Source organism: Schistocerca piceifrons, chromosome 8, assembly GCF_021461385.2.
Source record: "Schistocerca piceifrons isolate TAMUIC-IGC-003096 chromosome 8, iqSchPice1.1, whole genome shotgun sequence".
NCBI classification, from domain to species: domain Eukaryota; kingdom Metazoa; phylum Arthropoda; class Insecta; order Orthoptera; family Acrididae; genus Schistocerca; species Schistocerca piceifrons.
This window is the reverse complement of record NC_060145.1, coordinates 372874801-372897593: the sequence shown is the minus strand read 5'-3', so window position 1 is coordinate 372897593 and position 22793 is coordinate 372874801. Positions and strand designations below refer to the sequence as shown.

Below are 22793 nucleotides of genomic sequence, written 5' to 3'. Positions count from 1 at the left end.
GTAGGGACCAGAAGAAGGAGAGAAGGTCTTTAACTAGTCCTGCATGGTTGAATTTGGGAGTGGGGCAAAAGGTGAGGCCTTTGGAAAGGACTGATATTTCTGTGGGACTAAGGCTTCTGGAGGAAAGGTTCATAACTGTGTTGCGGATCTGTTTAGGTTCTGGGTTCTGTGTGGTGGTGGAGGCAGTTTTCGAGGGTGGGGTAAATGTAGTAGGTCTGTGAGACAGGGTTTGTCAGCTATGAGTAGGCATGGGGGAGGTTTGGAGGTGGTTGTAGAAGTGGTGGATAGTGGTACTCCGAGGTGGGAGTAGGAAGTGAGTAGGATGCAGAGCTTTTTGAGGTGGCATTGCGCATGTTGCTCAAGTTCCTGCAGGGCAAGGGTTTCATTGTGTGTTATGGGTTCCAGGAATTTGGGATTGTATAGCAGGAGAAATCTGCCGATGGAGAGAAGGTACTGCAATGAGTATTGGGCTTGGTTTATATGGTTTTGCAGGACTATGTTGGTGAGGGCTAAGGATTGGCGGAATCTGAACAGGTGGAGGTCATTGTGGAAGGAGGGGTGGCAACCAGAGATGGGTAATTTGTGATGGTAAGGCCATTAGGGGGGGATTTCATGAGCCAAGCAACAACGCAGGAACAGTATGTGTGACTGGGATCTGGCTAGGAATAAGGAAACTTTTCTGTATTAATGCAGATGGAAGGAGCATGAATCCATGGTGGTGCAAAAAATGTGAAAAATTACATAAGAAAGTAGTATTACGTCCGAAACATTATGCAAAAATAAAAAATACACCCAAATATGAGTGAAAAGTACGAAAAGGACAAAATGGATGCGCAAGATGGGGGGGGGGGGGGGGGGGGGGGGGATGAGATGAAATCTGAGGAAGATGACGATAGTGGAAGTCGAAAACTCACTAAAATTTGCGAGAAGTCACAAGGGTCAAATTAGAAAATAACTAATCAATAATAAATATATATATATTACTGTGGATAGCAGGTTTAAGGGTGGATAAGTGTAAGGAGACGGCAGATGTGACTGGAAGAGGTGGATGTAGTGGGTGCGAATAGACATAGAATGGGGAAAGTGTTGGGGGTGGGGAGAGGTTCGTAGTTAGAGATATAAGATCATTGGCACCGGGAAAGTGCAGGAAGTAACACGCAAAAATCTAGGAATTGACATAGGGAGCGTGATCAGTTTGAAGGTATAGGCTTCATTATATTGGCGGGAGTAATGTGGGACCTAAGATGCTGCACTAACAATCAGCGTGGTCTTGAGGCCGTCTGTTGCGGGCCGCCGAGACGGTTGATACAGTGGGGCTCATAAGTAGATCGTGCAGTGTGAGTCGTAAGCCAACAACTAGAAACACAGGAAAGAAAAGAAAGAATGAATGACATTGAGTACAGCAGATGCAAAAGAATGTAGTTACAAAGGAAAACACCACAGGGTTAGGATTGAAGAAGAGCCGTCAGGCAAACATCAAACCATGGAAAATCCAGGATGGAATGCAACAATACCAGAAAGGAAAGTTGCCACTCATGACACAGCGGAGATTCTGAGTCAGGAGGCACAATAAAAACATTCACACAATTAAAGCATTTTGGCCATTAAGGCCTTTGTCAGCAGTAGACACACATACACACGCACACACACATACTCACATAAATGCAACTTGCACACACATCTGCAGTCTCAGAGAGCTGAGACCACACTGCAAACAGCACCATCAGGCATGATGGGACTGGCAACTGGGTGGGGGTAAGGAGGAGGCTGGGGCGGGGAGGGGGACGGATAGTATGGCGGGAGTGGCGGACAGTCAAGTGTTGCAGTTTAGACGGAGGGTAGGAGAGAAGGTGCAGAAGGGGGAGGTGGTAAGTAGTGGAAAGGAGAGAAATAAAAGAAATTTAAAAGACTGTGTGTGGCAGTGAAATGACAGCTGTGTAGTGCTGGAATGGGAACAGGGAGGGGGCTGGATGGGTGAGGACAGTGACTAATGAAGGTTGAGGGCAGGAGGACTACGGGAACATAGGATGTATTGCAGGGAAAGTTCCCACCTGCGCAATTCAGAAAAGCTGGTGTTGGTGGGAAGGATCCATATGGCACAGGCTGTGGAGCAGTCATTAAGATGAGGGATATCATGTTTGGCAATGTGTTCAGCAACAGGGTGGTCCACTTGTTTCTTGGCCACAGTTTGTCATTGGCCGTTCATGCAGACAGACAGGTTGTTGATTGTCATGCCTGCATGGAATGCAGCACAGAGGTTGCAGCTTAGCTTGTAAATCACGTGACTGGTTTCACAGGTAGCCCTGCCTTTGATGGGATACATGATGTTAGTGACTGGACTGTAGTATGTGGTGGTAGGAGGATGTATGGGACAGGTCTTGCATCTAGGTCTATTACAGGGGTATGAGCCATGAGGTATGGGATTGTGGGTTGTGTAAGGCTGGACGAATATATTGTGTAGGTTCGGTGGACAGCGGAATACCACAGTAGGAGGGGTGGGAAGCATAGTGGGCAGGACATTTCTCATTTCAGGGCATGACGAGAGGTAATCGATACCCTGGCAGAGAACGTAATTCAGTTGCTCCAGTCCCAGATGGTGCTGAGTTATGAGGGGAATGCTCCTTTGTGGTCAGACTGTGGGACTTTGGGAGGTGCTGGCAGACTGGAAAGATAAGGCACAGGAGATTTGTTTTTGTACAAGGATGGGAGGATAATTACAGTCAATGAAGGCTTCAGTGAGACCCTCGGTATATTTTGAGAGATACTGCCCGTCACTGCAGATGCGATGACCACAGGTGGCTAGACTGTGTGGAAGGGACTTCTTGGTATGAAATGGGTGGTAGCTGTCGAAGTGGGGGTATTGCTGGTGGTTAGTAGGTTCGATATGGACTGATGTAGCCATCTCTGAGGTGAAGGTTAACATCTAGGAAGGTGGCTTGTTGGGTTGAGTAGGACCAGGTGAAGCAAATGGGGGAGAAGTTGTTGAGGTTCTGGAGGAATGTGAATAAGGTGTCCTCACCTTCAATCCAGATAGCAAAGATGTCATCAGTGTATCTGAACCAGGGGAGGGGTTTACGATTCTGGGTTTTTAGGAAGGATTCCTCTAGATGGCCCATGAATAGGTTAGGATAGGATGGTGCCATGCACTTGCCCATAGCCATACTGCAGATTTGTCTGTAGATAATGCCTTCAAAGGAGAAGTAATTGTGGATGAGGATATAGTTGGTCATGGAGACTAGGTAGGAGGTTGTTGGTTTGGAATCCGTAGGGCATCTGCAAAGGTAATGTTCGACAGCAGTAAGGCCATGGGCATAAGGAATGTTAGTGTACAGGGAGGCGGCTTCAATAGTGACGACCAGGTCACTGTGCGGTAAAGGGACAGGAACTGTGAAGAGTCAGTCAAGGAAATGGTTGGTATCTTTTATATAGGAGGATAGGTTCTGGGAAATAGGTTGAAGGTGTTGGTCTATGAGAGCAGAGATTCTCTCAGTGGGGGCACAGTAAATGGCCACAATGGGGTGTCCTGGGTGGTTAGGTTTATGGACTTTAGGAAGCATGTAGAAGGTGGGAGTGTGGGGAGTGGGTGGGAGTGTGGGGAGTGGTAGGGTTAAGTAGAGAGATGGACCCTGGGGAGAGGCTTGTGACTGTGTCTCCCTGAAAATAATTTAGAACACAAAATATGTTCTTAAGATTTTATTTTGTAAGTTATATAACCGTTAGTAACTTTTAACAATTTTTTCTGTTTCACATACACTCATACATAGGAGATAAGCCAGTCTAATACTTTATTTTACACTGTAAATGTGAAACCAAGGAAGTTCTTCTACATCATCATCGTTCACATTATTTCCAGCACATGACTGAAAAAAGCTTTGATATGCTGCAGGTATGTATGCCATAAGAGACAGTACATCATCAATCTTTTTTTGATTAATTTGTAGTGGCTTTCTGTATTTTATTGGCTTCTGAAGTCTTGTCTGTGCATTTTCGTCACAATGAAATATTTTGGACTAGCAGATTTGACTACTTCTGCCCATTCATGTTTCAAGTATACTATTGGACGTCCGTTTCTCGCATGAATTTCAGTGCAACCAAAATCATGATCACAAGGAAGTCTAGTATGAGCTACCACGGGGAAATAATGCTGCACAGATTCAAATCTTCTGGTGGCAATGAGAGTCCTTTCCAGGGCAATAAGAGACCAATTCTTTGCCTGGCCCTTACAGTTATCTGTGATTATGTGGAGATTTTTGGCTTGAGTGTTAGTTATCTCCAAGTATTTTAATAAACAGCTCCCAACTTCATATGAACCCCTTCCTCTGTCCTTCTCACTCCACAGAAACATGTATTCCTTAATTGACCCACAATCATGGATACCATAGTTATACGTCCATCTTTTTCTCTTGTAGAATACTGGGCCAACTGTTAGTTTTGACGTGGAAGTGTTTGTTGCATGTCCATTGCTATTATGAGATGCTCTTTCACATTCTCTTTAGCTAGAGAAGTTAAAGACACGATCGTATTTTGCCTGCTATCAGCCTTTCTTAGCCGTAACTCATGTTGTGTTTTCCTTTGTGTAATTCTTTTGGCACACAATTCTGGGTTACTTGTTGCTGTTAAAAAGGCATCTGATGTTGAACAGGTGTCGCTTTTTGGTAGTTTGGAGCTTATGTTAAATTAAGACACAAAAATTGCCCTGAATTTGCTTGGTTATACAGTAGGAACACCTTTTTTCTTGCAGTATTCAGAGTATTTGTCCAAAATAGGGATGAAATTGTGAGATCACATCCAAATTATACTTTGTTGGGATTCTGCTGTCTGCTATAGTGACTGTTATGTTTTGGTCTCTGACTGTTATGTTTTGGTCTCTGACACCTTGCACAGCTTCATCTTGAAATTTATGTGGATAATTGCCTTGTTTGCCTGAAAGAAAAGAGCACATGAGTTGATACTTTACTTCGTGTTATTGTTATACTTCAACATTATTTTATTTGGTTAGAATGGATACCTTATAGTAAAATATAATATACAAACCTCTTCCAACTTATTTTGGAACTGCGTGACCCAACTTCACTCTTCTTGTGTGGTTCTGTAAGCCATGAACCCTGAGCAAAGCTTGCTTGCAAATCATGACTTCCATGCCATTTACTTTGACATTGTCTGAAAATGGCACAGCTCTAGATGTAATTTGCTTCTTAGTCTTTTTGGATAGCTGCGAAAGAAAGAAATGTGAAGCAGAACAAGGTAAAGTAAATTTGTGACAATTGGTTTTAGAAGACACGTACTGCTGACCCACGTTACATCAATGTTTGGCCTTAATTTTATTCCACTGATCAATATTATGCTTTCTTTTTCTTGAAGAGCTTTATTTCTGGGGTTATACTTCTTTTGTTCTACTTACTTCAAGCTGTAATATGAATAGAAAAATAGTCTCAGGGTGTCTGTGAGATATAGTCACAAGCCACACAAATAATTGTATGCCGCTGAAATGGCATTGATAATAAAAATATTCTTACAAGTTTGTAGCCATGAAAACTATATTACTACCACAATCAGTGGTCATTAAAATTAGGCTATAAAGGTTTCTCATTAACACAAAATATGACAATCAACAGTGAGAAAAATGCTACAAGAAACAAAGTCATAAGCCACTGAACTCTGATCACCAGTAAAAAATATTTTGGTATACTTACCGAAACATCTTCTGAGCTTGATAGACACCAAGACTCATCACCATCACTGTTTCTTCTGTAAAAGACACCAGGTGGCAGAGTACAGAACTACACTATGTCATCACCTTCCACCTGTTGGAGAAAGATGGAACTTCTTCAATGAAAGATGAGGAGGGCATCATTAATAATGTGATAGTATGAATATCTTAATTTTGAGAAAAGTGTGGCTTGTGACTACATCTCTCTGACCCCTTCAGTTATTAGGATTTCTTCCTGTTCCTTTGACACATGGAGCACAGGAACAATGATTGTTTGAATGCCTTTGTGCATTCAATAATTGTTATTATTTTACCCTTATGATACCTATATGAGTGATACACAGGGATATTACTAGAGTCATCATTGTGATACTTCTCACATGTATCTAGTTGTTTTGATTTGTAAGTTGGCTTATGCTAAAAAGGTTTTATTAGAATTATCTGGAGTTGTTTCCAGCTTTATTTATTCTTGATGCCAGACTGAATAACCTTGCTATTAAATGTTATATCAATTTTAGGAAACTGAGGTATACACGAGAGTTGGAACTTAAATAGTGGCAACTATTTATTCACAACCAATACAAAAGAGTTACATGTCTGCACCTGTTACTGCCCTTCAAAGTAGTCACCAGTATTGTGTAGTGATGTGGAAGGCATAGTATACCATTGGCAGAGCCTGTTCTGTTGATGGTTGATGGTGTGAATGGAGCGGTCCACTGCCTGTCAAATCTCTGGAACAGTTCTGAAGTGAATGCCACAAAGTGGTTCCTTTATCTTCAGAATCAAATCAAAGTTACAAGGACTTAAGTCCGGGGAGTATGGTGGATGGTACAGTATTTCCCAGTCCCATTGACAGCACAGAGCTTGCGCTGCATGCGCCCACATATTGTCATGCAAAATGATGGGTGGGTTCTGCAGAAAGTGTTGCCATTTATTTTGCAAAGTTGGTCACAAGTGGTGCTCCAAACACGAACAGTAATACTGTGCATTGATGGTCTGCCATGGAAGAACATAATGCGTTAGGATAACACCATCACAGTTGTACACAAGAAGCACCATAACTTTCACCATACTGGGGCTCTGATGCACTTTCAATTGTCGCAGCAACCCATAACGACGCATTCATTGGATTGGTGTTTCAGTTTTGGCTTGTACGATGTGGCCCATGTCTCATCCAGTGTTATGATATGGCATAAGAAAGCCTCTCCTTCGTGCTCATAGTGCTCCAAGTGCATCTGAGTGGCATTGTAATGCATCCATTTCTGCATTTCCGTCAAGTAATGCGGAACTCATCATGATGCAATTTTTCTCATGCCCAGGTGTTCCTTCAGGATGCGAAGCACAATCGTATGTGCTAATCCGGTTTCATGGGAGAGCTCACGAGTCGTATGGCACCGATCACTGTCCACTAAGGTGGCACTGGTCTCATCATTCTGGTGTGTGATGGAGGTAGAGCACAGATTATAACTGTGTTCAGTGTTGTACAAATCTTGTTTTATTAACAGGTGTATTCATTCCTTCCAGTTTTGAATCATAGACTGACTCTGAATTTTGTCCAGAAAAACTTGTTACTGAATGTTATTTGTGATATGTGCATCTATACTCTCTTTCTGATAAATGCAAAGTAACTAATACCACTTTAATGTTCAACATGCGATGAGATAAATTTCACATGTCCCACCTTAAGCTTGATGCACTTTCATCCTTGTTGGACACATTCCTGAGATTTTATTGGTGCTTTGCAGCTTTAAATGCCTCGCACCTTTAACTTTGAGGTAAAATAGCTTGAACATTGACATAAATAATAATGTCTTATGGAACTGTCAGCAGCAACTTTAGACCAACTGTTCTTGACATACACTGAATGTGTTGACTCCTCTTTTCCGTGCTTCCAAAACTAAAAATCATCAAAGGAAATGAAATTCAGTTCTTCATACCTAAGCCATATTTCACATGCCAGTGCTAAATGTTCTGACAAACTTTTTTCTATAGGCTCTTTGTCATTATACAGGCAGCAGCTCAGTGATATGTTTCCACCAACATCCTCATCATGAGACCTTGTTGATGGTGTCTCAGGTTCTTCTCATAACTGAAATTTTTGCTGCAGAAATGACCCTGCAATGTTAAGTATTTGGCTTCCTAGAAGAGGTGCACCATGTTCAGCTTCCCTGTATGTCCCTTAGGGGCATGTTGCCTCAAGTTTTGTTGTATATTTGCCTTTCTGGACATTCAAACTGCTTAGTTTCACTCACGGTGGAAGATCCAAGTCCCTATGGACGCAACTATGCTACAAGCAGAAAGCAAAAACCAAAGTGCATCAATTTAGTCTCCCCATTGCCAAGCATTGGCTTCACAACATTTCGGCTACTGACAGTAGCAACCAGAGTGAAGCCTCCAATTAGCTTCCTGTACCTAAGATTAAATCCTTAATGTGCATGGCTATTTGAATGGGTATCAGTAGTAGGTACTGGAGTGCAAATTATTTCCTACAGTTTCCCTTGTTTAGTCAATGAAGAAACCTGGCTCTGACAGAAAGTTAAATAAAGTCCACAAGATGAAGGAGAATGGGACACTAATCTAAGAAATTAAAAATAAACAAAGGATGAGATCAATTATAGATTCTAGTGACAAAAGGGATAGTTAAAAGTGTTGATGATGCTCCGGTAAATGAAGAAAATAACCAAGGCTGGTGAAATAGACGCAAAAAGACGTGTACAAGAAGTAATTAAAAGTTCAATAACTGACTACATACTGGAAATTATTGACTTAAGTTGGATTGGGAGGGGAGCAGTAGCTAAATAAAATGTACAGTTCAAATGGAATGAGGAGAATAAACAGCCAATATTATAAGAGAACAAGGGAGTATGAACATTAAAGAACACAAAGTCAGCATACAGCTACAACATTAATTTAAAAAAGCAAAGAAGATCTATGCTGAAGGAAAGAAATAATTATCAATAATACGTAGGTTGGAACTTAAATAGTGGCAACACTGCTGTGTAGACACTATGCAATAGAATCAACTATTGTCGCTGATAGCACATGTTGTTGACATACCTACCTTATCTCCGAGCAAATGGACTCACCCATCCCATGTCACTGGCATGCATACAATCAAGGGGAACCCAGTCACTAGTGAGCAAGCAGTCTAACGGAATGGTGTCACTACGTTTTTGAAACAGGAACAATGGAGTTGGATCAAGACTGAATGTGCCAGAGATTGTACAGCATGACTATGTCATCAGGGTCTTCAAGATTCATGCAAGAATCAGCATTGCCGTACAGAACGGTGGCACATTGGGTAAAAGCCTTCAACAAAGGTCAGCAAACTGTGGCAGACATGCATCGGGCAGGTCATCCTAGTGTCCCTGAAGAAGAAGTGCACGCTGCTGCCACCTTAGTGGACAGTGATCGGTGCCATACGACTCGTGAGCTCTCCCATGAAACCGGATTAGCACATACGATTGTGCTTCGCATCCTGAAGGAACACTTGGGCATGAGAAAAATTGCATCATGATGAGTTCCGCATTACTTGACGGAAATGCAGAAATGGATGCATTACAATGCCACACAGATGCACTTGGAGCACTATGAGCACGAAGGAGAGGCTTTCTTATGCCATATCATAACACTGGATGAGACATGGGCCACATCGTACAAGCCAAAACTGAAACACCAATCCAATGAATGCGTCATTATGGGTTGCTGCGAAAATTGAAAGTGCATCAGAGCCCCAGTATGGTGAAAGCTATGGTGCTTCTTGTGACGTGTGTGTATTGATGGACTGCAAGGACATAGTAACTATGGTTTTGAGGTCATGTTATTACTAGTATTAGATGATATGAGACAAGGATTCCCATGTGCCTTTCTGATTTCCAGTAGGAATGAAAGTCAAGTGTTGCCCTTTCCTTTTGCAAACATCATAGCAATTTTATACAATTTTTGTACAAACAGTAGGAATTTGCAATTCACATCTACAAGAAGCCACTTACGGGTGATACACTTGGCAATATATGGTACAGTAGTTCATAATGCAACATGCAGTTGTTACATAGTATAGGAATTTGAATTTACAGCATGTTTTTACAAAAATAATATATATTACAATCACCTCAGAATAGTACATAGTATAGATAGAAGAGTTAGGCCTACATTTAAGTATAGCTACATTTTAATATCAGTATTCATTCAGTGAGCATAAAAATTTGAGAGTTAAGAAATGATTTTAATTCCCTTTTGAATACTTTACTTCTGTGGCATCTTATAGCACTTGGCAGTTTGTTAAACCGTATCTGACCATTAATCCAAGGACTATGATCTGTTGTCTTTAGTTTAGTTCTGTTTCTGAAGAATCAATCTTTTTGCCTTGTATTATGGGTATGCACATCAGAGCACTTAGTTTCATTATTTTTATGGTCCACAAAGAATGTTATTAATTTGAACAGATACAAGGAATATAATGTTAGATATTTATGTTGTACAAAGGTTTCCCTACATGAATCTCTGTATTCTAGTTGATGCATGGTCCTGATTGTTCTTTTCTGCAGTGTTATGATTTTGTTCATGTGTCTATCAGCAGCACTACCCCATACCTCTATTCCACAATTAACATATGCAAATATTGTCCCATAATAAGCAGTTTTCAATGTTTGTTCAGAGACTAATTTTGATAGTTTGCTAATTAAGTGCAGTGAACTGCTGATTTTATTGCATACAAAATTGATATGGTCTACCCATCTAAGATTTTCATCTAGTTATATCACCAAAATTTTACATTTGTCAGTGTCTACTTTTTTGATTATATTATCAATATCATTACCATTAGTTTGTTTGCAAAAGAACAAAAGTGAGGTATCATCTGCATAACTTAATAATTGGGAGTACAGAGGTGCCTCTAAATCATTAATGTAGACCAGGAAAAGGAGAGGGCCCAATACAAAGCCCTGAGGTACACCTTGTTTTACTGTTTTATAGTTGGATTGGAAATGTTTGATCTGATCATTAATTCACTAATTCATAGTTGTTTCACATTTTTATCTTACACTACAAAAGTTTACATGTCTTTTGTGCCTTTGTGATGCACTTCCTCCATTAACAACTCAGCTAATATGTATTTCATGACATTGTGGCAACTGTTGGTAGTGTTCTGAGTGAAGTTACCAGTTGCCCTCCTGTCACTAAGACTGAGTCACTAAAGTGACTGCTCCAGGACATGGGAAGGTGTACTGATACTGGTCTGAATCAGCCTCACAGATTAATGACGTGGGCAGGGGTGCCGACTAGTGTGGAAGTGGATTTTAGTTGCTTTTGCATATCTACTTAGGTAAATAATGAACTGATTACCAAGTTCTATCTCAGTTAAATCATTCAAAAGTACTTGACATAGACAGAAGGGGCACATGGATCTCCTCTTGGATGAGATGAGGGGTCAGGGAAGAGGAGCTGTCAGTAGTTTTAAAGTGCCTTTGGGAGTGGTAACCTAATTGCAACAATAGCCTATATACTAATATGATTCTCCTCAAAGATGGAGAAATACTACACCAATCATGCACTGGCCCTGATTGGATACAGGGCACTGGAATGGATGGATATTTAATTACTGAATATTTTTTAAATGATGACATGCTATTCTCATTTGTAGATAATCATTCATTGGTAGTGATTAGTGAAGAGTGTGTGCTATAACTAATTGAAACCCAACACAAGTCTTCAAAATCCATTCTTCTGTTTGTTTCATTACAGTTGCTGTGTCTTTTCCCTCCCCACCGTAGTTTTCCATATCCTATTGGCATCAGCTTTTCATCTTCTTACCTTAATGTTGTAATTGCCTGAATTTCATCATCTATTTTTTGTCAAAGTTTTGAAAAAAGTGTCCCTGTATTGTTTATAATAACTCAGTTTCCTGTTCATAATATTCATAATGATTTCCATCATTAGTGAACTAGGTGCTAATTATTCTTAAATTCCTTAGTAGAAATCATTTCCTCTTTCCATTTTACTATTGTGATCACACTATGTTCATATCTATCTTCAACAGTCTGTATTTGAACATTTGAAAGTTACCTTGGTTCATTCTTCTCCCCCCCCCCCCCCCCCTCCAAACCCCCCCCCCCCCCCCCCCCCGGCCAATCCACCACCTCACTCCCACCCATCCCAAAGAAGAGTGTATTTGCAATGGGTAAATTTGGTGTTTGCTGTAATGAAGTGGTTTCTATAGTGTTCTGCAACTTCATGCTGTTCAACATTTTCTGGAATGATGCAACTTCAGGGGTGGTTTCACATCTTTGTCTGCTTATCCAATGCCTGACTATAAGGCATGATGACTGATACTATCTTGTTCTACACTGTGTTTTGGAAACAACATGTGTAAGTGTCACAAGTGTGTGATCTGTTCTGCTCAATTCTCAAATGTAAATTCATGAGACAGAATAGTATTCACATGTATGTATTTTATTCCTATTCTGTTTGTAGGAATATTTTTAATGAATCTGAAGGCTGCAGAATTTGATCCACAGTTACATTGTCTTTGCATACCACTGTCATCTTACTAGGTGTATGATTCTGATCATAGGCAGACTTTGATTATTGGTAGAATACTAAGATAATGCAGTCTACACTTTTGAAACCTATCCTAAAACAATGTCATGTGGTTGGGGCTCATAGCAAAGATGATGAACAGGGCATGTTGAATGTATACAGAGAAGGGCAGAACAAATTGTCGTATATTTGTCTGACTCATGTGAGAGTGTCACAGAGATGCTGTAGAAATGGAACTGGCAGGCACTTGACGATAGATTCTAACTACCCTGAGAAAGCCTACTTACAAAGTTTGAATACTCAAATTTAAATGATAAATCTATGAATACATTACTATCCCCTATATATTACTCCTGAAGGGATCATGAGGACAAGGTCACACTGATTGCAGTATGCACAGAGATCTTGAAACACTTGTTCCTCCCATGCTCCATAAATGAATGGAACAGAAAGAAGCCCTGATAACTTGTACAATGGGAAATACTTAACATTGGTTTGTAGGGTGTGTCTTTAATATAGGTGTAGATGTTAAACCAGTTGATAGTTGCTGTTTCCTTTTTTATTCTTTTAGTCACCACATGCACAATTCAATGTAGCTTTCTGGTTAATGCCGAGGGCACATTAAATGATACTGAAATGCACTACATTTGAGAGCAGAGTGCCCATGACTTTCTTACAGAAACAAAAATTGTCATGCTGCTGTGAATCAGAATGTCGTGGTGCAATGAAAATTCCAAATTCTCTGTATGCTCACCATGAATACCTGCACCCATTCTAGTAATGTAGAACTAATTTAACACCAGAATTCATCTGTTTACTGAGGTCAGCATTTGTAAAAGTGTCTGATTCAAATCATAATGAGGAAAAAATGAAATAAATAAATAATAAAGAAGTTCATTATTTATTTACAGAAACATAACATTTAGGTTTCTCTGTCTGTTATATTTAGCCTTGGTGATTTGGTAGGAGTTGGGCAATGTCTTGGTACTTGAAATGGCTTAACTTTTAACAAATTGAGAAACTCTAAGCCTGTAATAAATTGTTTGTCCCAGGTTGGCATTTAGAAGGTATAGAAATGAATCTATCATTTGTCTGAAGAATTGGTCCATTTGAACAATAGTCTTGGTGTTACAAAATTTGTAATTTGAAGTAATTGAACTTCCCAAAAGAAAACCAATGACAAAATCAACACAAAATAATAAAATGACTCTTAGATGACTAATTATGAGTGCATATTAAATCAAGTTTACACTTGAGAAATAAATAAGGTTTTAAGCATTTATTAACTCTTTTTCATCACAGACATGAAATGATCTTATATTTATGCATCTAAAATTATTTTAATGAAAGGTTAATTCATTGACCATGTATAAAGACATTACAGATTGCACAGAACTCCTAGCTAAAATTATCTATATCTACTTCTATACTCTGCAAACCACCATCAAGTGCATGGCAGAGGGTACAACCCATTGTACATGTTATTAGGGTTTCTTCCTGTTCCATTCATGTATGGAGCATGGGAATGATCAATTGAATGGCTCTGTGTGTGCTACTGTTCCCAGTGTTCCAGTAATTCCCAATATAAAAAATATGAACTTAATCACTTCTTATTGGTTCTCATAATTCAGTCTCTAACCCCAATCACCAACATCTCACAGAATGGCCTTGAGCATAACACAACACCTTTGGAAAAACAGCCCTGGGATGAGGATTAAATATAGTGGAGTGAAGTTAATATTCCTCCTGGACATATAAAATAATTATCATTGTTAATTGCAAATGGGGATTTTCGTCTTACAAAACAATACAAGTTTTATATATTATTTTCTTTTTTATTGTTAATTTTTAGACAAAAACACATTTGAAACATACATTTATTATACAGTAATTCCATCACAGGGCAACTCATGGGGAAGATGATTCTACCTGGTAGCTGTTAGGCATCTCTTACATCACATATAAAGTTTGCAGCACAGGGAAGTGTTTCTTGTGTACTGAATATGTACTGGAAAAAGAGAAAGCAAACTTTTAGTATTTTTTCTTATCAGCTATTGTAACTGTTGTAAAATGTTGTGATATTGCAAAAAGGAATAAAAAACATTGCTATTGGTACCCATTCAGTTGTATTCACTAGCACATGAAACAACAATGAAATGATAACATAATAAACCATAATATATACTAATAATAAAATTGTAAAACCATCGTGTCTGTCTGTTTGAACATATTAATCTGCCAAACTACTAGATGAATTTTCATGGAGTTCTTGCGAGTAATTCGAGAGTAGCATGGGGCAATTATAGCCTTTATTTCATCAAAATTGGATCACAAGGAAAAAAAAAGATATTGTAAATATATAGTTATCATGCTAATCTCCAAAACTACTTGACAAATTTTCATGGGGTTTCCACTGGTTACTTGAACATAATTTCAGACAATGTATAGTCTTAATTCATCAAAATTGGATCATGGTAAAAAAATACATCATGAGCTACAGCCTTATTTAAAATCATTTTGGCCATCTGTTTGAACATGCTTATCTCCAAAACTACTAGACGTATTTTCATGGTGTTTTCACAGGTAACTTGAGTGTAGTTTGGAGCGAAATATAGGCTTTATTTGATCAAAATTGGAACATAGGGAAAAAAAGAAATATCATAATTTAAAATTTTATCTGACTCATCTGTTCAGCTTAGTAGTTCTGATGTTTAACACCAAAGAACCAATAGATGGTGTTGCTACTGTTTTTTAATTCAGTGACAGATGTATTTTTGGAAGTTTAATTTAGTGACAGAATTAAGTACTCCAATCTTATATCTGCAAATAAAACTAACAGTGAATTTTCTTGGCTAGGAAATATGGATTTACTCATTTCACTTTGTATATTAAAAACAATGACTTGTTTTGCTTCTTTTGATAGATTTTATTTATATTATGCAGTAGGTAAATGAATTTATTAAGTTTGGCATGTGACTTGGGTGCCTACTCATTACATTTTTGTGTTGCTCTATTTATGAATAAAAATGTCTAGAAAATAGTCATATCTTTCTGAATACACCAGAATGGTGAAAAGAGTGAGGGCTATGCAGTTACAGCAATTCATTGAAGATCTTGAGATGAGACTGGCTGCAACTCAAGGACAGACAAGCTCTTCATTCGTGTCTCCAATGATACTACTTCATACACTGTATACAAGTCAGACTTCAGCAACAGGCATACTGTTGTAATTCATTACTTCTTTCCTATGAACTCTATTCACAACACAGTTTGCAAAGTTTCCACGTAAACCACTGAATGTACCTGAAAAATTATTTATTTTTATGACATATAGTTCAGGAGATTATGACATCATAAACTTTTAGATATGAGAAAAATGAAGTTATGCTGAAATTGGTGTGTAGTAGAACTTTAGCATCAGGCAGGATGTTTTAATTTAGCACCTCTTTACTACTAATGCTATTTGCAACACATTTTAGACACTATCTACATATGCTACTAGATGCACCTGCAATATTATGGTACTTACAACACATAGTTCAGGAAACGTGATTTCATAAACATTGAGGTGCATTAAAAACTACCTTTTAATTAAAATGGAGTGAAAATTACCCTACATCTACATCTACACCTATGCTGTGCAAACTACTTGAGGTGCATGGAAGAGGGTACAACCCATTGTACCAGTTATTTGGGTTTCTTCCCATTTCATTCATATATGGAGCACAGGAAGAATGATTGTTTGAATGCCTCTGTGCATGCAGTAATTATTCTAATCTTATCTTTATGCTCCCTATTTGAGTGATAGCCGGTTGCAGTATATTCCTAAAGTAATTATTTAAAGCCGTTTCTTGAAACTTTGTTAACAGATTTTCTCAGGGTATTTATCTATTTATTTATTTATCCATCTGTAGACAATAAATATTGTATGGTGTTGTCCAAAAGTACATGTAAATCTATGGCAAACAATCTGTGCAAAAGTAACATACAAAATTTCACATAAAGTACTACAAACAATAATACATACAAAATTGTACAAAAAATGAACAAAAAATAGTACTTGGTCATACAAAACACAGTAATACAACTTTTTGTACATGTATACTAACAGTATTATAACTGCATAGTCTGTCTGCCCTAAGGCTTTACTTTTGTCTTCCCTAAACAGGAAGTCCTTGTATTCAATACAATAAGTCAGTAAAGATTTTACCACACTCAACAGCTGCTCACCAGATTTAAAAAATTAACAGAAACTTAGGGGATGAAAGACAGTGTTTTCAGTTTTGCCTTAATATAAACATTATCAGAATCATTTATTGGCCTAAATAGTCATTTACCGAGTAAAAACATTGTTCAAGTACAAATTCTTTAAATTTTACTTTAAATCTGTTTTCATCTTCTAACTTTTTGATGTTGCCTGGCAGCATGTTGTAGAGTTTTGTACCCATATGGCTCATATGCCTTTGTGTGTGTGTTCTTCTTGTTCACTGAGTATGGAGTGCTGTGCTATTTCGGGCATTGTAGTTACACAAGTCAGTATTTGTCTGAAAATCTGCAAGGTGGGGGCTAACATATAAAACACATTTGTATATATATAAGGAAGGTATTGTTAGAACTTTAAGCTTGTTGAATAAGGGTTTGCATTGTGACTGTGGATGACTATGTGTTATTATTTGGATAGCCCTCTTCTGTAACACAAAGATTTGTTTTAGTCAGCAAGTGGTGGAACCCCAAAATATTATTCCATATGTTGCAAGAGACTGAAAATAGCCAAAATATGCCATCCTGAGACCCTCTGCAGTACAAACATTAGCAATAATTCTAAGAGCGAAACAAGCCGAGTTAAGTTTCTGCACAAGTTTCATTACATGATCATTAAAATTAAGATTTTCATCTACATAAATTCCCAGAAATTTTGTTGATGCCACTCTGTCTATGGCCTTGTCACCCTACAACAGATCAAGAGTTTCATTTTGACATAGTTTTCCAAACTGCATATAATTTATTTTATTTGCATTTAATGTCAGATGGTTTGCATTGAACCAAGTGTGGACATTCTTTATTACTTGATCAGTAGTTGTTTGTAGTATTTGCGTTGGTGCACCTGTTATCACACTAGTGTCATCTGCAAATAGTATGGCCTTTGCTGCTCCATCTGAGATGTGAAAGTCATTTATGTAGACAAGGAATAATAAGGGACCTAGAATACTGCCTTGCAGCACTCCTATTTCCACTTTTTTTGCATCTGATGCTAAATTTATTTGTGGTTCGAGTAATCTGACATCAGTCCTACAATCTGTGTTCCATTTTGTACGTATGATTCAAACCACTTTTTCCCTTTCCCATGAATACCTGTCAAGAGTTTTCCAGTTCAGGTCTTTCAGTATCTCTGTGACACTTTCCCATTGATTACACAAATCTGTGAACATTTGTGCTGCCATTCCCTGTATACATTCAACATCCCCTGTTAGTCCTATCTGATACAAATCCAACACACTTGAGGAATATTGTAGAATTGGCCATATAAGTGATTTGTAAGCAATCCTCATTGTAGATAGGGTGATTGCAATCCCCAGTAATGTACCAATAAGTCGAACTCTACCACCTGCTGTACCCACAACTGATCCTATGTGATCATTCCATTTCATACCCCTACAAAGTGTTACACCCAGGTATTTGTATGAGTTGGCCAATTCCAGTTTTGACTCATTGGTATTATAGTCATAGGACACTTCATTTTTTCATTTTGTGAAGTGCAAAATTTTACATTTCTTAACATTTAAAGCAAGTTGTCAGCCTCTGCACCACTTTGAAATCTTATCAAGATCTGATTGAATATTTATGCAACTTCTTTCAGATGGTACTACAGCATCTCCAAAAAGCCGAATATTTATGCAACTTCTTTTAGATGGTACTGCAGCATCTCCAAAAAGCCCGATTTTACTATTAATTTTGTCTGCAGGGTGGTTAATATACAACATGAACAGCAAGGGTCCCAACACACTTCCTTGGGGTAGTTATCCCTACATCTGACAGTGACTCTCCATCCAAGATGACATGCTGCACCCTCCCTACCAAAAAGTTTTCAATGCAGTCACAAATTTCACTTGATACTCCATATTTAAAATTTACACTTTATTTGAAATCAAGCAAATAGTGAATACTGACAATATTTCAGACAAAAGTGATAGATGTATTTATTAGTTTGTTTTTAAATTAAATGTTAAGACTAGAGCCAACAAACACATGAAAGTAAAATATATGATTTATTCTTTATCTTTCAAAATTTCCATTCCATTTCATCAATTAGAAAGTTATGAAAGTTGAAGAATTTATAAGAGGTACAGTTATTGGAAGCGTAAAAGTTGTGTAAAACCATTCCATTTTATCTTGTTTTCCCTCGAGTAACTTCTTTTTCCCCTAACCTCTGCTCATGTCACACTTCCTGTTTCTTATTTCCTTGCAACCTGTCCACAGTTGTGGAGATATCTTTTAGAGGTTCAGTCAAGTCATAATTGTTATACACTGTCAACCTTGCTCTGTTTCCCTTTTCATACACAGTAAGGAAATGTTTCTCTTTCTTCTCACATGTTTGCAATCATATAATTCTGCATCTCAAGTTGTGACAAATGTATTTTTTGCCAAAGATTTTTTTTGTCACTTTGGCAATAAAATATAATAAAGTTCTGATTTAATGCTACTCAGAATCTATACCTACAGTTAAATTTGTTATGAATATAATTTTAAAACAATCATTTTATGTTGTTTTACAGCTATGGACTTTTTATCCCGTGATATCAGTTTCCATGGTGTAATGTTGGATGCATTGTCTGACAATATGGTCGATGATCTTATAGCTCTTGGTAAAGATTTTCAAAATGCTATTACTGAAGGCTCTGTGAAACCACTCATAAAAACTATTTTTAAGGTGGATGAAGTTGAGCAAGCATATAGGTATGTACCTAACAGATATTTTGATGTATTTTGTATAATATTGTGTAAAACATCATGTCCATACGTGTGCTATAAATTAAAGTTCTGTCAGCTGTCAATGATGATTTCAAAAATGTGTGTTTCTGTCTCTCTGTGTTTTCTGCAAGTATTCAACTCTTTGAGTTTCACACATTCTTAGTACCAAAATACACTTCCCCTATTACTAAATTTTAAACTTATCCTGAACATTCTGTATGTCACCTCTCTATTTTCTGTATGAATAATTAATCAGTCTAGTTTTATTTGGTGCACTACAGGGTCATGTTGTTGAGCAACCCTTCACCTAAGGTAGACAAATGCTGCACAAAACTGAGTCAAAGCTGACGTTGTGGCTGTTATTGTGACACTCATGGCCATGACCATATGTTGTTGCTCCTTCTTTACTGGTGCACATGTTGTAGCATTTGCTCTGCCAAAATTCATCCTGCTTTTGTGTCTGTTTGCTGATTCAAATAAGGTTTAGACCAGGGCCTAATATTTTATTTTGATAGGTCAAATTTTTCATCGGAAGCACCTCTAGCAGCTTTTCTGGCTGATGCAACTTTGGGTGCATAACTTTTAACTTGGTCTCTCCTATAACAGTGGCTGATGGGTGAAATGTTGGCCCAGTTGCATTAAATCCTGTTCTGCTAACCATTTATACACTGCCATGTAGTTCTAAATGCTTAGCCTCTGACAAGTGGCAGCTTGGGAACAGGGAGCTGCAATCATTCACTTCTACCGCCTTTGGAAAGGTCTTATACCCAGTAGACATGGAAAGAAACATTTAAATATCTTATTAACATACACTGAACACAAAACTGCAATGCTACACCCACACACACAAAATGAAAAATAAATAAATACATTTCCCCAAATCTTCCGCTAACAAATTCTGCAATATAACCACACAGTAGCTTCCTGACACCCAATAGCATATTGTAATTGATATTGCAATACAACCTAAGCCCTTAATTGTACACAACATAATACTCAATATTAAATATTCTTTCCTAATTCCTTGAAATCAACTCATATGTTATTACATGCACTGCTTGTGCATGGGTTTTGCTCACACCCTTCTTCCTACTGCCATTCACTTTCTCCATGGTTGATGGTGATACTTATGCCCATGCATCTGGAGTGCCTTGAAATGATCATAGGTATTCAGTGTGAACTGTTTTTATATGAATCGGTAATTTAAGTTTGATGTTAACAAGTGATGTCATTTCAGTTACCTGATATGGTCCCTGCTAACAAACATTTGGGCTTACTATTCGGGATATAAGAACTCCATAACACTACCCACTGTCTTGTCCCCTGTTGTGTTAATTTTCCCATGTGGTTTCCTACCTGCACTTTATGTTTCAGGGCTTTGGCATTTGGAACATGCCTCCCTACCTTTCCCAACATTTTGGCAAAATGCTTAATATATACCTGACCTTGTCAAACGGTGAAGCCATCTTCCTTCCAGTGGTCCTTCAGATTATATGCTGCCACAACAAATGATAAGTACATACACCAGTCATTACAGTGCGAGTGCATGTAGTGATCCAACATCCCACCAGTAGTAAAAAGCATATATTTCATTTTACCATTAGTCTGTGGGCACCATGGACTTTCTTAATTCCTCACCCGTAACAAATGACATATTAGTTCTATCAAAAACAACATAAAATTTGTCCCTTGGTCAATTATTATGGTTTCTGGCCACAAAATTTAGCAAACAGCTGTTGACCAATGCTTGTGCCACTATTGCTGCTTATTGATTAAGGATAGTGATCAGTTCTTTGTACTGAGAAAAGTGATCAAAAATAGTCAACACAAAACAGTTCCACACGGAAGTCTGGTTACATGGTCCAAGGATATACATCCCAGTCATTAGAGTAGATTTAGTCACTTCTGGCAACCTTTTCAGTGTTTGCAATGTTTGCTTATGGCTCATATCTGCTCATTGTCCACTTTGAATACAATTTCTTACATACTAGCCCACATCTTCTTAACACTCATTGACCAGTAGCATGCCTTTCCCTTCCTGTTTGTTGTTCTACAGCGTTCATGGCCAGACAGCATATGATCATGTACTTCCTTCAGATCTTCTTCCTTCAGCTTTGCTGGCACTACCATGTGTGACTTCAGTCTTGTCATCTTACATAAAAGGCCATCACATACAATGAACTGAGGCTGTTCCGCATACAGCTTGCAGTTGTCATCATGAAAATACATAATCCCATTGAACAAGCTGTGTCTTTCCTTTCCTGTTGTAGAGTAGTTCCTCTCCACTCTATTCGACTGCTGAGCAGCATATGATAAAAGATATTCTCCACCATTTACTACCTGATTCAAAACACATCCCAGTTTCTGATTTGAAGTACCTCATGAAGCAGAAACTTTTTCTCACAGTCTAGAAAAAATTAACACTGGACTTTATGTTAATGCTCTCATCAATTCCTTGAATCTGTCCTGGCTTTCCTTTGCCCTCATGAACTTCATGCCTTTCTTTAATAGCTGTGTAAGTGGCCTCATCATGTCTGCAAACCCTTATACAAATATCTACACTACTGGCCATTAAAATTGCTACACCAAGAAGAAATGCAGATGATAAATGTGTATTCATTGGACAAATATATTATACTAGAACTGACATGTGACTACATTTTCACGCAGCTTGGGTGCATAGATCCTGAGAAATCAGTCCCCAGAACAACCAGCTCTGGCCGTAATAACGGCCTTAATGTGCCTGGGCATTGAGTCAAACAGAGCTTGGATGGTGTGTACAGATACAGCTGCCCATGCATCTTCAACACGATACCACAGTTCATAAAGAGTAGTGACTGGTGTATTGTGATGATTCAGTTGTTCGGCCACCATTGACCAGACGTTTTCAGTTGGTGAGAGATCTGGAGAATGTGCTGGCCAGGGCAGCAGTTGAACATTTTCTGTATCTAGAAACGCCCGTACAGGATCTGCAACATGCGGTTGTGCATTATCCTGCTGAAATGTTGGGTTTCGCAGAGATCAAATGAAGGGTAGAGCCACAGGTCGTAACACATCTGAAATGGAACGTCCACTGTTCAAAGTGCTGTCAATACGAACAAGAGGTGACCAAGACGTGTAACCAATGGCACCCCATACCCTCACACAGGGTGATATGCCAGTATGGCGATGACGAATACACGCTTCCAATGTGCGTTCACTACGATGTTACCAAACACGGATGCGACCATCATTGAGTACACCGTCGCAGGTGCTCCTGTCTGTGATGCAGTGTCAAGGGTAACTGGAGCCATGGTCTCCGAACTGATAGTCCATGCTGCTGCAAACGTCGTCGAACTGTTCGTGCAGATGGTTGTTGTCTTGCAAACGTCCCCATCTGTTGACTCAGGGATCGAGATGTGGCTGCACTATCCGTTACAGCCATGTGGATAAGATGCCTGTCATGTCGACTGCTAGTGATACTAGGCCGCTGGGATCCAGCACGGCATTCCTTATTACCCTCCTGAACCCACCGATTCCATATTCTGCTAACAGTCATTGGATCTCTTCCAATGCGAGCAGCAATGTCACAATACGA

At 38.6% G+C, this 22793-nt stretch overlaps 1 protein-coding gene across 1 annotated transcript in view; it reads left to right on the top strand.

Moving 5' to 3' along the window:
• LOC124711917 (fatty acid synthase-like) overlaps positions 1 to 22793 on the top strand; it is a 436120-nt gene that overhangs the window by 290164 nt on the left and 123163 nt on the right. Inside the window, exon 28 of the mRNA XM_047242172.1 lies at positions 19021 to 19201. Within this exon, the coding sequence (XP_047098128.1) occupies positions 19021 to 19201 (181 nt within the window). The remainder of the gene's footprint in view (positions 1 to 19020; positions 19202 to 22793) is intronic.